At 54.0% G+C, this 16,918-nt stretch overlaps 1 protein-coding gene across 1 annotated transcript in view; it reads left to right on the top strand.

Moving 5' to 3' along the window:
• Window positions 1-16,918, top strand: part of LOC126285039 (uncharacterized) — a 38,516-nt gene that overhangs the window by 21,066 nt on the left and 532 nt on the right. Inside the window, exon 2 of the mRNA XM_049984362.1 lies at window positions 15,631-16,681. Coding sequence (XP_049840319.1) covers window positions 15,631-16,681 — 1,051 coding nt within the window. The remainder of the gene's footprint in view (window positions 1-15,630; window positions 16,682-16,918) is intronic.

The following is a 16,918-nucleotide window of genomic DNA, read 5'->3' as shown; positions in this document are numbered from 1 at the left end:
GAGCGGCCGCCACTCGGCGCGCCGCCGCGCCGCCGCGCCGCGCCTCCCGCGCTTGCTACCGCCCAACGTCCGACAGCCTGCGCGGAGCAGCCCCCAACCTGCGCCGCAACCACCCGCGCCATTCAAACCACCGAGGCTGTCTGGCGTGAGGTCGGTCGCTCGACGGCGCGTTCGGCGCGGGCCCACCCGTAGCCGGCGCGCCGTAAGGCACGGAGGCTCGCACTGGGGCGTATCGCTTCCAGACGGGCGTGCCGCGGCAGTCCTCACAGGGGAAGTGACGCGTCTCCTATAGCCTCTCCTTCCCAAGTGGCTCTCTCCGCCTTCCCGTGGTGCCAGACGTTAAGCTTGGCGTTTTGCCTTGCGACAAAAGGGAGAGCTGCGACCCAACCCGATGCGAAAGCGAAGGGTGCATGGCACAGTGGGAGCTGTGTCGAGGGACGAACATCTGTCCCTTCTGTTCGCAGGGCCCAGACCAGCAGGAACTCTGCATGCCGGCGACTTCGTTTGTCGGCGTGGGATCGCGGCGCGAGTCGGCAAGGGTGCCTCGCCGCGCCCCTGGGTAACCGGGGCGTGTTCTGCCAAACCCAGGAGGTGGTGACATCGCCTGGGCCAGGTTAACTGGGTCCAGACCGCCGAACGTCTGGGGGACCGGCCCGCCACCTGAGTAGGAGTGGGTCCTTGGCCGAAAGGTGGAAACTCGGGCTAGTAGGCGGCGAAGGACGAGAGGTGCATCCGCCTCTCCGGAGTGCGGGGTGCAGTTGCCGAGGAGCGTCGCGTGAAATCGCCGATGATGAAGCCATCGATGGGGACCAGTGCGCTGGCGACGGCGCGCTGAACCCAGCAGTTCGAGAAGGCCCTTGACCTTGGGGCGAGGTCGGTGGGCGAGCTGCAAGAAGTCCCCCCCCATGCCAGAGGAGCCGGTCCGGGGTAAGAGACGGGCTCCCAACTTTTTTCACTCGTCTACATCATCATGGCTGAACAAGAGACGAGTGACTCGAGTGTGCATTCGAGGTGTTCGATGCCTATTGTTCCTGTCCCAGAAGAGGGCCTGGGGCAAAACGTGGAGAATGTAACTGACTGGCACAACAGAATAAATCAATTATTGGACTCTAGTATAAAGAACGGCAAAATAAGCAATACTGCTGTCCTGTCGATCAAAAAGGAGCTTGCCGCCTGGGCGATCGCTAGCGCAAAGCTCGAGGGGCGGCTTGAAGAACTAGAAAAAGAAAACGAGCGTCTACGTAAACAGCCGACAAAAACATGGGCTGGTGTAGCTGCGCAAGCGGCTCCAAAAACGCAAACCACAAAAGAGACAATCGCCAAGGTGTCGAAAAGGCCGGACACGGCGGTCTTCTTGAGACCCCTGTCCGGACATGATACTAAGAAAGTACAAGAAATATTCACCACAACGGTGAACCCTGCAAAAGAAAAAATTAAAATAAACAAAGTTAAGGCAACAAAAAATGTGGTTATTGTAAATGTTGCTACAGAAGAAGACAGGGAAAAAATACTTAATCACACAAAGCTTAATAAGGTAGTGAAATGCGAACCGCCTAAAAAGCGGAATCCGCTGGTGATATTATATGATGTACCTGTGGCAATAGAGGAAAATGAGATATACGAAGCCATAAAAGAACAGAACTTCGAGGAAATGAATATGGAAGCCTTCAAAAATGAGTTTAAGTTGCGCTTCAGAACGGGACCCCGCGATCGTGATGTTGTCCATCACGTCGCGGAAGTCTCGGGGAGTATGTGGCGCAAACTGACCGCTATGGGCAGAATCTATATGGGGTTTCACGCAATCAATGTGAGGGACTACCTGGTGGTTCCCAGATGTCATAACTGCGGTGATCTGGACCATGTCCACAAGCATTGCGAGAGGAAGCCGGCCTGCTCCAGGTGTGGGGCAGAAAACCACACAAGGAAAACCTGTTGTAAAACAGGGATATGTATCCCTTGTGTGAGAAGAGGAAAGAAAAGTTGCAATGCTACTGGAAGGAACTGCCCTACATACAGGATGCTCGAGCAACGGCTTATAGCAAGAATAGACTATGGCTGAGTCTGTTCCTGCATCCAGGAAGCCCAAAAGGAAGTCGCCCAGTAAGAGGATAAGGGATGCGTTGAGAGCAAGCAGATTTAGAGAACTTCTGCGGAAGTTCAACAATGCAACTACTGGAAAAGTGCAAATGGTAGACATAGGGATTCAAACAGACCCTAGTGGGCAGAAGGACGCACCCTCTCCTCCAAGCTGGGGAAGAAGGTCGATTACAGATCATGAGCGACCAAAAGGGCATCCTGTGGTAGGGAGTTTGACTTTCCCGACAATCAAAGACAACACAGCTGATGAAGGGAAAATACAAATCAATGATGTGAGCAGTACGAGTACGTTGAAAGACCCACCCTCCTTTGGAGGCATGGGCGTGGATCCAAGGAGGATTTACCCAAATTTGGAACAGGCATTGCAGCTATCGCGCCTGGAGGAGCCGGCTGTCCTCACCACCGCTTTAAGGCATGTGGTGCGTGTTGGCCATGAATATGGTAGAGACGTCACCTTTTCGGTAATGGAGGCTGTAGATAGAATACAGCTCAAGACAATGAATCTCCCCACTGACTTTGGAGCCCTGCGTGACTTGGTGAAAAAAGTATTCGAAAGGCGAAACGAAAAATTTGATCTGGAAGAACTATATCACCAGTCTGTAATTACAAATGGAAGGCTTGCACACGACTGGAATAAGACCTGGCCAGAATCGCATATTAGAACATACTTTTCCACTGAGCCTTATAAACGTAGGGCAGATTAACTGTCATAACAGCAGACTAGTCACGCAGGAACTCCGGAAGGTGGTGGAGGAGAGGAGACTTGACATACTCTGTCTACAGGAGCCATACTCTCAAGCTGGACGGATCCCCTTTACAGCTGCCAACTGGCAAATAACTCATAGCACAGGTGAGCCAAAAGCTGCAATCATAATTATCAACAAGGCACTGAGAGTTACAGTGCTTACACAGCTTTCTGATGACCACTGCAATGTCGTGGAGTTGCAATCACCCATCGGGGTACTGTACATCATTAATATGTACTTCCAGTACGGAAGGGAGATTGACGAGTTCTTAGACAAACTAACTCAGATAACCACGGCACTGCAGGGGCGGAGAATAATAGTCACAGCAGACATAAATGCAAAGTCCCCCCTGTGGTTCAGCGGCACAAGAGATGAACGTGGAGAAAAGGCTGAAGAGACCATCATGGCCCTACAACTCATGGTTGTTAACAAGCAAGGGCACCCCCCTACCTATGCAGGTGGCGGGGGAGAAGGTACCAATATTGATATTACCTTGGTAACGCCCAACGCCGCAACCAAGGTAATTGATTGGAAAGTATGGGAACACATGACAACAAGTGACCACAATCTGATTACCTTTTCACTGGGAGACAAGGAGTGCCGCTGGGACATGGGGTGGGAGATGCAATTCAACTACAATAAGGCCGACTGGGATCGCCTGGCGAGAGAGTGTGACATTCCGACATGGCCGGAGGGTGACGTAAACGTGGAGCTATACGCCGAAGAACTGGTGAGTGCAGTCAACAGAGCGGTGAAAGCAGCTGTACCAACCAGGAGGAGAGCCGTCGCGGCCTCCCCAACACCATGGTCGACAGAACTAGAACAGATGCGCCAGTCTGTAAGGAGGGCTAGGAGGTACTACCAGCGGTGTGCCGTCTGGAGGGAAAAACAACGATGGCTACAAATTTACAGAGAGGCGAAGGACCATTTTCAACAGGAGCTCAGGGCAGTCCGACTTGCAAGCTGGGAAAAATTTGTTTTAAATCAACTCGCCACAGACCCATGGGGTACCCCTTACAAACTAGTACGGGAGAAAATAAGATCGCCCATGGTGCTGTCCACCGTCAGGAGCGGGGACCGGATGACAGAGACCTGGCAGGAAACTGCCGAGGTCCTTCTCCGGGTCCTGCTGCCTGATGATGTGGAAGAAGAGGATACAGAAGTACAAAGGCTGATCAGGGAGGAAGACCGACAAGATTATGAAAACAACAGTATGGTCTATCCCTTCTCAGAAGAGGAGGTCGAAGCCCAGATAAAAGCCCTCAAAAAGGGGAAGGCTCCTGGACCAGACGGTATCACAACGGAAGTAGTGCAGTTCCTGGCTCCCCAGCTGGTGGCACCTCTCACCAAGTTGTACAATGAGTGCTTGAGACTCAGAAAATTCCCTAACACCTGGAAGAAGGCAAATGCTGTAATACTTAAGAAAGGCCCAGATAAGGACCCAAAAGAAGCCAAATCATACAGGCCCATCTGCCTACTAGACATACTGGGGAAACTTTTTGAGAGGTTGCTGGCAGACAGACTGGCTGCACATCGTGTGTTGTGTGGGATGTGCGACAGGCAATTCGGTTTCCGGTCGGGGAGATCAGCGTCTGACGCTATCGCCCTTGCCGCGGAGGTCTGTGGCTCAGCCCCGCACAAATACATTGTTGGCATCATGGTGGATATCAGCGGCGCCTTCGACAATCTGTGGTGGCCCTCGCTCTTCTCTCGCTTGCGAGAGAAAGAGTGTCCAGGGCCGCTATATGGTTGTTTTAGGAGCTACTGTGAGGGAAGGGAGGTCTGGCTATCGTCCCCTAGCGGGAGGGTTAGAAAGAAGATTACAAAGGGGTGTCCACAGGGCTCTGTCCTTGGGCCACTCTTTTGGGACATAACAATGGAACCACTCTTAGAAGATCTGCAGAATAGCGAGGATGTGCTAGAGGGCATAGCCTACGCAGACGACCTCCTTCTGCTGGTTGGCGGCCGCAGCCGCGAAGAACTGGAACCGAAAATTGAGAGAGCAATTTCTATCTTGACCACATGGTGTCACAGAACAAAAATGACTATATCACCCAGTAAGTCTACATATCTGTTGCTCAAGGGACAACTAGTTAGGAACCCGACGGTGAGAATAGACGGCTCGCCAGTGCTTCGGCGACGTGAGGCCCGGTACTTGGGCGTAATCGTCGATGAGAGATGGAACTATACATCGCATGTTGACACAATAACACAGAGATCCCTAGAAACACTAAATAAACTCATTGGCATAGGACACAAGCGGTTTCACTTACCACCAGACCTAATCAAACTATATCATAACAGCATACTGACCTCCATTGTGGGATACGCGTCAGGAGTCTGGGCTCACAGGCTCACGAGGGTCATGCCTGCCATGGCCGTGAGGAGAGTGCAGCGGAATATGCTCCTGCGCTCTGTAGGAGCATATAGAACAACACCTGGGGGGGCGCTATTAGTACTCATGGGGCTGTGTCCTCTGGACATTAAAATAAGAGAACAGGCGGCATGGTACTGGGCCAAGAAAGGCAACAGGGATAAAATGATAGAAATAATGGGGATCTACACGGGCTCTAAATCGGAAATTAGAAATAGGGGGGAAGAACTTTGGCAAGAGCAATGGGATGCGGACGACGCAGGTCGGAGAACGCATGAACTGCTGCCAAATATTAAGGAGCGCTTACAGCTCAGATATTTCAAGCCATCAAGAGGACTTCTACACTTCCTCACTGGACATGGACCCTATCCAGCATACTTATGCAGATTTGGGAAACGGGCTACACCAGCGTGCGACTGTGGGGCCCCACAGGGCACCCCAGACCATGTGGTGTATGAGTGCCATCTCTTTGACGAAGTAGCATCACAACTCAGACTCCAACTACCAAATCAAGACACGTACCACTTACTCAGGCGCGAGGATCACTTTCAAACTTTAAATAATCTTGCGAATGAGATCTCGGGCAAAATATTAAAGGACTTTCTTAGGAACAATCAAAATTAACCCGAAACTGACAAACACCTGACCAGACCTAAGTGCACCCGTCCCTTTCCGCCAGACGTGGAATTGGCCAGCCGTTTCACGGCTGGGATCCGCCACGCTCCTGGACCAGGAGGAGGGTGCACATTTCTACCGGATTTGACCAACACACCGAAATTGACAGTAGCGTAGGAATAGGATAAGAAGTAGGATAAGTTAGGATAATACCTTAGCATAAACTGCAGCGGTTCAAACGTCTTAGGCCAGCCCGGTGCCAGGGGCATGCCCACTGGGATCAGCTCAGTGGGCCCGGCCACAAACAGTAGGTTTATACTCACGCTGGCACGTGTGTAACGTTGCAGTTAGATTAAGTAGGTTAATATTAGAAGTAGAAATGCCCATAGTGAAAACAAAAAAACTAACACTAAAAAGTAGGTAATAATATTAAGCAATGAATGCTGTAGTAATTGTATTATTGTATGTAAGCAAAGACCCACTAATGCTTCAGGTGGTGGGTTATTCTGTATCATAATATAACATTGGTTAATAAAGATTTTTTTTTTTTTTTTAAAAAAAAAAAAAAAAAAACCACCGAGGATGGGGCTACACACACCGACACCACGGTCGCCAACCAGTCGCCGCGGCGGCGCCGCAAACCACGGCCAAACTGCAGCCACCGCGCGCCACAGCCTGGGTCGGCCCGCCGAGAATCGCCGCCCCCGCCCAAATGCCGCCCCCACAGCCCCAGCCGACGACCCGCCACAATGGCCAAACCTTCGTCAAAACTCCCACACCGTCGCCGCGGCAGCCCGGCCACCGCGGCCGGCGCCACAGCCACACGAGCCGAGTCGTGCGGCGATGACGGCCGTGCACAAACGCACCTCCGCCGCCCCATCGCCTTCCGCCGTTTTCCCGATCGGCCCGCAGCCGTCGGGCCACGGCCGCGGGCCGTCCTCCTCCTCTCGCCTCGCCCGCCAACACCCACAGCCCTTCCAACACATTTTTCTTTTCTTTTTTCTTTTTTTTTTTTTTTACTTTTTTACGATCGCCGCCTGCGCAACATGGCACCGGCCGACGGAGCGCCAACCCCCCCGCCACAGGCGAAAACAAAACAACGATAAACAAACAAACAAAATAAATTACCAGCCAGCCCCAACTACAGACACACCGAATCTGCCCTCACAGCCGACCTTACACGCCTCAACGTCAAAACAAAGGTGGTTTCTTTCTTTCAACGGTTACCTTACCTTAGGTTACGTCAGGTTAGGCTAAGAAGGCGTCAGGGTTAGGTTAAGCGTTGACGTGACGTCACGTCTTAACGTAGGCGTTAAGCTAAGGTTGCGGTCACGTACGTTAGGTTAAGGCGACTTGGGGGTTGGCCTAAGAGCTTAGGTTAGGTTACGTTACTTTAGGTGGCTGCGTTAAGGGGGGCTTAAAGAAGTTTAGGAGGTTAAGGCGTCGAGGCGGCCGCACCCCCTTAGCTGCTGCGGCTCGGCCACGCCACGCCACGCTTTGGGGTTTCATAAGGTCGCGCGGCGGGTCGTCGGCACGCCGCAAAGGACAAAACTGCAAGACGACGTCGAAAAACAAACAACAGGTAAAAAATAAATAAGTAAAAATAAACGACGCCGACAGGCGGGGATCAGCAGAACAAGCAGATTCCGGAGAGCGAACGAGACACGCACGCACACACACAAACCCCCCCGAGCCGAGAGAGCACAGAGCACCACCACGTGTCGGCCTCCGCTCACCCGACTCGGCTGGGCTGGGCTGGGCTGGGCTGGGCTGGCGGCCGGGCCGGATGCACGTACACGTACGGCTACAGCCACTACCCGTACACAGCCGCTCTTCACGCAACACCAGCCAAATGCCGCGCCCGCGGCTCGTCGCGGTCGCCGTCGCGGTCGCAACGCCACGCCGGCACACTTTCGGCACCACCGTTTTCGCGCGCACCGCAAACAAAACGCAGCCGACACACACAGAGAGAAAAAAAAAAAAACACAGAGCGCGAGACGGGCGGCGGCGCACCTTTCGCCAGCCGGCAGGCAATCGACTCGCCCAGTACGACAAACGCGCACGCCACCCCACCCACCAACCAACCAACCAGTCGTCGTCGTCGTCGTCGTCGTCGTCGTCCCGAAATCAAACAAACTCTCAAAAGCACAGCCCCTGCTGCCAACGGACGCAGGCGCCACGCAGCTCCCTTCCCGCCACACTCGATTCGCAGCGCAACTCACCCGGCACACCGTCAAACGACGGGCTGGGCTCGCCGCATCGCCGCAACCTACACACCTTCCCCGCCACGACGCACAGCCCCACCAGACGCCCGTGCCGCAACGACACTACTGCACTACCACTACCGCACTACTCCTCTCGCCCTTGCCATACACGACACAACACGCCAAAAAGTGAAAATCCAAATACAAACAAAAACACCGCCCCCACGACCCAAACACATGCACGGCGCGCCAACACACGCGAGGCAAGGCACGCAGCAAACGGCGTCCCCTCCGCGTCGCGCCATCAACCTACACACACAAGGCAACCAACAACAGCCAGCCAGCCAGCCAGCCAGCCAGCCCCACTCTCACGCCGCAAAAACAGAAAACACACCGAAACCGCCAAACGCCGCACATTCGCGCTTCGCACTTACCACACACCTCTCGGCATCCGTTTCGCACACAACGACGCGACGCACAATACATCATCACGGGCTACGCACGCACACCGCGACCCACTTTCTTACGACGCCCTCGGCAGAGCACACGTGCCCACGCCCACACACAGTCGACACAACGACGCAGCGCGCAGCAGACGCGGCCGCAACACGTACCTCCCCGACGACGCGCCAACACCGCCAGCCACTGCTCACTCGCCCAAGCAACCCGTGCACACAACTGCCACACGCGTCCACCACGCCGCCGCCAACCACCCGCCCGCCAGGGGGCGCTCACGTCCGCGACAACAGCGCGGCACCGCCGGGCCGGGCCGGGCCGGGCCGGGCCGAACCGAGCCGAGCCGAGCCGCCGCCTCCTCTCCACTCGGCACGCCACGTCCTGCTTGCAAAACACATGGCTCGTCCCTCTGTACACACAACGCGCCTGCCTGCGGTCGCCGCCGGCATCTATCTACCTGCGCATCGGAGCCAGGCCGGCAAGCCCACACTTAAATAATGCACTTCACCAGCCAAACAAACCCACTCTTCCTTTCTTTGCACAGCGCATGCAACAGCAGCCCCAGGAGCCGGGCCCGCCGCCAGCGTCTCCTCCTCCTCTGGGCACAGCCAGCCAGCCGTTCCCACCGCCCCGCCCCTGCTCTGCAGAACAAGAAAAAACGAAAAAGTACCAACACACGCACCCAAAGCGTAAGCCAGACAAGACCAGCCTCTCCGAGGCCACACACACGCAAAAAAACAAAAAAACAAAAACACTACAACAGAATAAAATGAAAAAGAAAAAGCAAGCTGTCGCCTCGCCCCCGCCCGTCCCCCCACCACACCATATTCGCCCCCTCCGCTTGTTTTCCTTTCTACAATTTCCCTCTTTTCCACCCAATATCCCGCCGCGGTTTACGGGCACCGGCCGATTTTGCGCCCGCCCACATGTGTGCCTACTCCCCACCACCATTCCCTCCGCAGCCCGCAGCCCGCAGCCCGCAGCCCGCTTTTCCCCCCCTCCCTGCCCACACCACACCACACCACACCACACCGACGGTGCTGACGTCGACACGCACCCAAGACAGGGGCCACGACCGTCTTTTTTCCTGGGCCCATCCCCGCACCGCACCTCCTTCCAATCAACGCTGTGGCGCCTGTGTCCGCGCGAGACGCGTGCGCGCCGCCTCTCTCAACATCCGTCCGCCGTCCGCCGGCCGGCCCGTTTTTCGGCCCCCAGGCCATCCGTCAACCACCACTGCCACTGCCACTGCCCCTGCCCCTGCCCGCCCCGCACCACACCACACACCGCTGCTTGCCCCGGCCGTTGCCACCAAAGGCGCCAACCGCAGCCCGCGCGCGCCAGAAACTACAGGGACCCAGCCGACCGACGAAAATCAGAGCAATTGGCCGGGAGGATCAAAAAGAGAGCTCCGAAAACCACCGTAGCGAGGCGTGGGAGGAAACGTTACGAGAAGCAGAAAGGGACCAGGAAAAATTCTGGAAATTTCTTAAAACTCGTAAACTAAACACGAAACATCTACATCTACATGGGGAAGGAACGACCCCACAGACCGAGCTGAAGCACTGGCGGATTCACTAGAAAAGGCAATTCCAAGCACCAGAAGCGGTAGATGACGAAACTGGTGACCACCAGGAAATGGTACTCAGAAGGGTAAAACCGCATCCTAAGTGCCCCGATCAGAACATCTTTCACAATCCAATAAACGCAGAAACCCCCGTATCTTATCACATCACAAACATACACACATCCTAAGAAGGCATCAGGCCCAGATTCCATCAAACCGCAACTACTACATCACCTACCTCCAGCAACTATCAATTATCTATCTAACATCAATATATAATGCTTGCTTCAGACTAAACTACTTGGAAACAGGCCCGAGTCATCACATTACCAAAGCCAAACAAGGACTTATTATTTCCGCAAAACTATAGGCCAACTTCCTTGGAAAGGTCCTCGGAAAGCTCATTCAAACTGAACTGAAGAAATTCAATTCTTAAAGGATAACAACATAATCATCGCACAACAATTCCGATTCCGCGAAGAACACAGCACCACCCACCAGGTGACCAGACTAGTCGAGCACATATGTCAGGCCAGAAACATTAGACACAGTACTGGAGCAGTCCTGCTTGACATTGGAAAAGCATTCGGATAACGCCTTATCTACAAGCTCCACCAGTACAACTGCCCCATCCACATTATTGCTTCTTTTCTCCGCAACAGAGCATTCTATGTCCATGTACCAGGAGCGGCAAGTAACACTAGATCCATAGAGGCTGGAGTCCCGCAAGGCTCAGTGCTGGGGCCCATTCTCTACTCAATATACACAAACAAACAGCTGGGAGGACACTTGTCACTATTTGCAGACGACACTGCAGTCTACCGCAGCAGTTCTAACCTGCAATATAGAGTCACAAAAATAGAGCAACACCTACAATCCATCCAGAAATGGGCTAACCAATGGAAACAAAAGAAAAAAACAATAAACGCGGAGAAAACCCAAGCAATACAATACGATTCACATTCAAAAAGAATACCTCCTAACCTGCATATACGCCTCAGAAATAACAATCTTCCATGGTCAGGCACAATAAAGTATCTAGGCATCAAGCTGGACAAGAGGTTGACATTTAGAGACCATGTTACACACGTTTGTAACAAGGCTGCAGCAGCAATATTCAGACTGTACCCAATCATCAAAGGAAACAGAATAAATATGCGCGCCAAAAAGAAAATCTTCAAAACCGTCATAGGAACCAGCCATCACTTACGGCTCTGAAAATCTGGTCAATGGCCGCAGACACCAACATAACAAGAGTAAAAAAAAAGGGTGCACAACAAATACTTCAGAATTGCTGCTGATGCCGGCCGGTACCAGACAAACCGAGACATATACACAAACCATAACATACTCAAAATCCCGGAAATCATCCAAAGATAAATCCATAAAGTTTTTTTTTTTTTTTTTTTTTTTTTCCACCAAACCACGGATTCGAACCACCCACTCATCAGAAATCTGGGACAAAATCCACCTGACCCAAGAACGACATTTCCCATCACGACAAAACACCACAAACTACAACATACCATGATAAACAAAAATAAAATACAAACACCATAACACTCACTCAAACAACAAACATCTACACACACCCAAGAGACCCTATCATCCCATCATTTTGTTACCCAACATAATCAGACAGAAGGCAGGGATCAAGGACAGATCCGGTCCTTCGAGTACAGGGGGTAAAAAAAATACCCATCAGACCAGCTCGCTCTCTCTCTCTCTCTCTCCGTGCCGACGCTGCCCCGCACACGCGTTCGCGCTCGCGTTCGGCCGACACCACACGACAGGTCTTTGGGGCCCCGCCACTGCGCACACGCACGCCTCCTCCTCTTCCTTAGTTCTTTTTCGCTTTTCTTTTCTCCCCCGCCCCCCGCTCTCACCGCCACATCATCCCGCAACCCTTGGGGGATGTTTCCCAACATCAACGCGCCCCAATTCCACTCTCTGCCCGTGCCGCACTCTCCACTTTGCTTCTCCCCGTCCCCTACACACACGACTACCGAAACCCCGGTTGACACACCTTCTCGTAGGACAGGGGTGCGTGCGTGCGTGCGTGCGTGCGTGCGTGCGTTGTCTTGACGGTGACAGCAACAGCAACGGATCCGTCCATCCCATTCCCCCCCCACTCGGTAAAGAACCATGTTCAACCCACACTACACAACAAGGGGGGCACACACGAACGCGAAAGAAAGGGCAGGGCAGGGCAGGGCAGGGCAACTATCTCTTCCTCAGAACCCACATATCACATCAACGAACGGCAGGCCAATTGCGGACTCAGCCGTGTCAGGCAAATCCAACCCAACCAACACCTCCCACGGAAACCCTGACACTGATCCAGCAGTACGTCCACATACATCGCCACACCAAATACGGGTGACGAGTGAGCAACAAATGGAACAATACACAACAAGGCTGACCTAATAAAAACTGCACGTCACGTCATACCTTCCAGACAGACGCAGTTCCGACGGGACGGCGGAACCGTATACGTACCTTTCAGCCACAACAACCGACCGACTGGACACGCCCGCGTCTCCAGCCAGCCAACCACCAGGGCCACACAGCCCGCAAGTTTCAGCGTCAACACTTCTTAACGTACGTTGCAAACTTTTCAAAACATTGCCACACACACACCACGAAAAGCGTCAACCTCTCTCACACTGGATACACTCAACACTTTTTGTCGGCGGAGCTTGAGGCCAACGGTTGACACACCCCCACCGGCCACACAGGTTTCCCTTTGAAAATTGCAGTGACGGAGGAGACGCGGCATTACGAGAGGGTTGTTTCCGAGAGCGCGAGCTGGACGGAGCTGCGGCGCCGCCGCCGAGGGGTAACGAACGCACGCGATGCCGCATGACAGCCCATCACCCAAAGTTTCACCCACAACTGCACACGTCGCACCCCCTTTTCGCGCCATACTAGTGTCGATCGTCAATTACAGCTCACGGTGTTCGCATTTGCCACTTGACGGGGGGGGGGAAAAGAAAACAAAACAAACATCTGACACGCCATGTGTTTCTCTCTCTCTCTGTTATATCTAGGTCATTGGGCAGCCACTGTAAAAAAAAAAAAAAAAAAAAAAAATATATTTACGACATGGTTGGGTAAGTGATTTAAAGACAACAATTGTGGGTCACACACCATAGACCATTTCGATAGTGTTCTTGTTCTTCTCTTTTTCCTTTTTTTATCGCTCAATTGAAATAAAACCTGGGGATGATGCAATGCTGCGATATGGCACAACCGTCGTCCATTGTACACAACTCGGGAACAAAAAGAAACCAATTCAGGGAACGTTCGTTCCTTCACAACGTTTCTTTCAACGCACTTGGTCTTTACCATCCTGTATATTCAACACACATTTCCTTTCATCAAACTAGGGCATTTCCATAACAGTTTGTTTCCGTTTCTGTGAGCACAATACTGCTTCTTCGACGTCATTTCACCATCTTAACTAGAGACAGACAACAAAATAGGAAAACAGGCCTTGAGAACCCCGTCCACCAAATTTCAGTTAGCACGGCATCCAAGATTCTTTTCCGGGGAGTGCAGTGCAGCTGACGCTGCTCAGACCATATACCGTCGCCAGTCTCACTCAACTCTTGCGCATTCCACCATTCTACGCTACGTGACAATGCAAAAATGAATGAATCAAACCCGCCCAGAGAGCGTCTTGTGCGAGGGGACACACGATATAGAGAACAACAAAACACACAGGGGACACCACCACAGTTGGAGAGAACGTTTCCACCACGGCAGCCGCGCCGTTACGCGCTTTTTTTTTTTTTTTCCTCCCCCCCACTGCACACCTCCGACACCACGGGAACGTTCACCGTCCCGTTGCCCTACACTGGCGTTTCTTTTCAACCCCCCACCCTATTCCTCGCTCCCCGGACATTCGACCGATCACAAAGTGCAACCTCTCGTTACCGTCGGGTGCCCCTCTTCATCCCCGGGGCGCCAACAACAAAACAAAAACACCACCGACGCCGTCGTCTCGCGTCACCTCACTCAACTGAGCGGAAAATACACGTACATCCAGAATGACGACACCGCCTCCACAAACAAAAACCAGACGTCAGACGTCAGGTCGAAAGAGGGCACCGTACGTCGTGGCGCGTGGTCTCCTAACTCACCTCGCGCGTACAAATACAATACAATGCAATGCGTGTCACCTCACGTTCACACACACCTCCACGCTCCACTTTTACGTCGCCCAACCAACCAACTAACTTAACGCACCCGCTCGGCGTAGAAGCAGCTGTAGGCGGCAACGTGTTTCTCACCCTCGCCACCAACGGTGTGACATCCGACAGTCGCGGTTTGCTTTCCGTTCCACACCTCCGGCCATACCATACAAAGGGGACAAAAAAAAAAAAAAATATATCAAACAAGCCAACTCCAGCGATCCGCCCCCCTAACACCAACACGTCTCGAAACACCCACGCCCACGACCCGGCTGTGGCTAAAGTGCGTATCCCAACGTCACACCAAAACCAAAGGCGCCGGCGCCGCACCACACCACAAGCTACAGCTACAGCTGTGCCGCCCGTCCACCCGCTCACAACAACAACAACAACAACAATTCCGCCCTTCCCGCAAAGGCATTTTGGTGGCCCTGAAAAGGGCCGTTTTTTTTTTCTTTTCTTCGCCGCGCCGCGGACGAGCCTCCCATTTCCAAGAGCCACCTCCTTACTTGGAGCTCGTGTACTTGGTCACCGCCTTCGTGCCCTCGCTCACCGCGTGCTTGGCCAGCTCGCCAGGCAGCAAGAGCCGCACAGCGGTCTGGATCTCGCGGGACGTGATGGTCGAGCGCTTGTTGTAGTGCGCCAGGCGAGAAGCCTCGGCCGCAATGCGCTCGAAAATGTCGTTCACGAAGCTGTTCATGATGCTCATCGCCTTCGAAGAGATGCCCGTGTCAGGGTGCACCTGCTTCAGCACCTTGTAGATGTAGATGGCATAGCTCTCCTTCCTCTTGCGCTTCTTCTTCTTGTCGCCCTTCGAAATGTTCTTCTGCGCCTTGCCAGCCTTCTTGGCGGCTTTCCCGCTAGTCTTGGGCGGCATCACGAACAAACAGGCAGGCAGGCACGCGCAGTCAGTCAGTCAAGCGCTCCGCTCCAGTCAGCGTCTCCCCACACAGTGGCACCCGCCGCACGCCGACGCCGCACCTTTACCAGCTCGCCCTGCTGCGGCCGCCGACCAATGGGGCGCGCGCGCAACCGGCCGCCGCACCCGAGCCCATAAAGGACCCCCACCCCGCCGGCGCCGGCACGACACTCTGCGCTGAGCCTCCGTAGCGTCAGGTCGCTCGGGCTCGCCGCTGCGCATTGTCTCGCTCGCGCCTTTGTCCTCGTGCGCCTTTGTCCGCGCGCCTTTGTGAAGGCACGCTGGTCGACGGCGGCCACGTGGCGGAAGCAACAGCGAACTGCTACAGCTAACGACTCGTTCGCGAGTGCGCTAGCAGCAATATTGACGTGTTCCACGTTATTTCAGCTGCAATACAAATTGATCAGGATCAATTTGTATTGCGCTTAGGGACCGATAGGGCACGCTGTGAGCCAGGACCCCCTTCACGTGGGACCAGTCCGCGGTCACTCGTTTAGACTCTGTCTCTTCCTCTTCGGCCTTCCGCATGGAAGCACAAATGACTGACACGGCGGCTGCCACCCCGTCTGAGCACGCTCAGGCGGCGGCTGCACCTGCCCCGCGACCTGCAGTAAACGAGGCCACGACCACGGTCGTTCCCTCCGCTGCACCCCCAGGATATGTCCCGCTAACCGGGCTACAACTGTTCGCCATAATGAACAGAATGGCCAAAGCCGCCACAGCCTCTGAAAGAGAGGCTGCAGAGAAGGCTTACGAGCGGTTTAAAAAATTCGAACTTGCCGCTACGTCGCCAGGCACAGCCAAAGAAGAGGTCTGTTTACCGTCAGGAGCCCTGCCAGGCGTGTCCAATCAAGAGGACACTGCCCTGCCGGAGGCGGCCCTGAAGGGAGCAGTGCCGCCAGGCTTGGTTCCCCAAACAACCAATGTTCTGTCGGCCCCCTCTCCGGTCCAGACCAATCAAGAGGCTGCTGACCTGCCGTCCACAGCACAAAAGGTCACAACGATTCCAGAAGCGAACCTGGAACAGCTTCTTCTACATGAAGAAGCAATGGACGTCGCGCTGCCGTCTCGCAAGAGGCCAGCGACGACGGACGAGGACGAACCACCAGCAAGCGCGCTTTCTTCTGTCCACAGGCTGACCCAGAAGAAGAAACAACACGCGCCAGAGGGCGCCAAAGACGAGGAGGCCGCCCAAGAAGAAGAGGGCGAGTTCGTCGTCCCTAAGCGGAGACACACGGCTCGGGCAAAGATGCTCGAAACCGTGACGCCTCTGCAGACGACTAACTCCTTCGCTGCTGTCCAAGACGACAATGAGGACACAGAGACAGGGCAGGTGCCCATAAAGCAAGCGCCTGCACCGCCTCCGATCACAATCCAGTGGAAGGAGGACTACAACTCCTTCCTACAGTTGTTTAAAGACGTCCCCTCCCTCTCTGTTAAGACTCAGGGACCCGATCTGCTGAGAACAACTGTCCGCTCGATGGACGACTACCGTCGAGCCATGAATGTCATCGCGCAGGAGAAGCTCAAATGCTTCACCCACAACGCCGACCCCCAGAAACAACTAAAGGTGGTCCTTCGCCACCTACCAATGAAGATGGCGACAGATCACCTCAAAGAAGAACTGGTTGCCATGGGTTACCCAGTCAGCTCAGTGACACTCATGAAGTCACCGCGGACCAAGCGAGATATGCCACTGTTCCTGGCTATCCTCCCTGACAACCTGGATAACAGGAAAATATTC

This window comes from Schistocerca gregaria, chromosome 8 (assembly GCF_023897955.1).
Source record: "Schistocerca gregaria isolate iqSchGreg1 chromosome 8, iqSchGreg1.2, whole genome shotgun sequence".
NCBI classification, from domain to species: Eukaryota; Metazoa; Arthropoda; class Insecta; order Orthoptera; family Acrididae; genus Schistocerca; species Schistocerca gregaria.
Note: the sequence above shows the minus strand (reverse complement) of the source record. Positions and strands in the feature narration are given on the sequence as shown.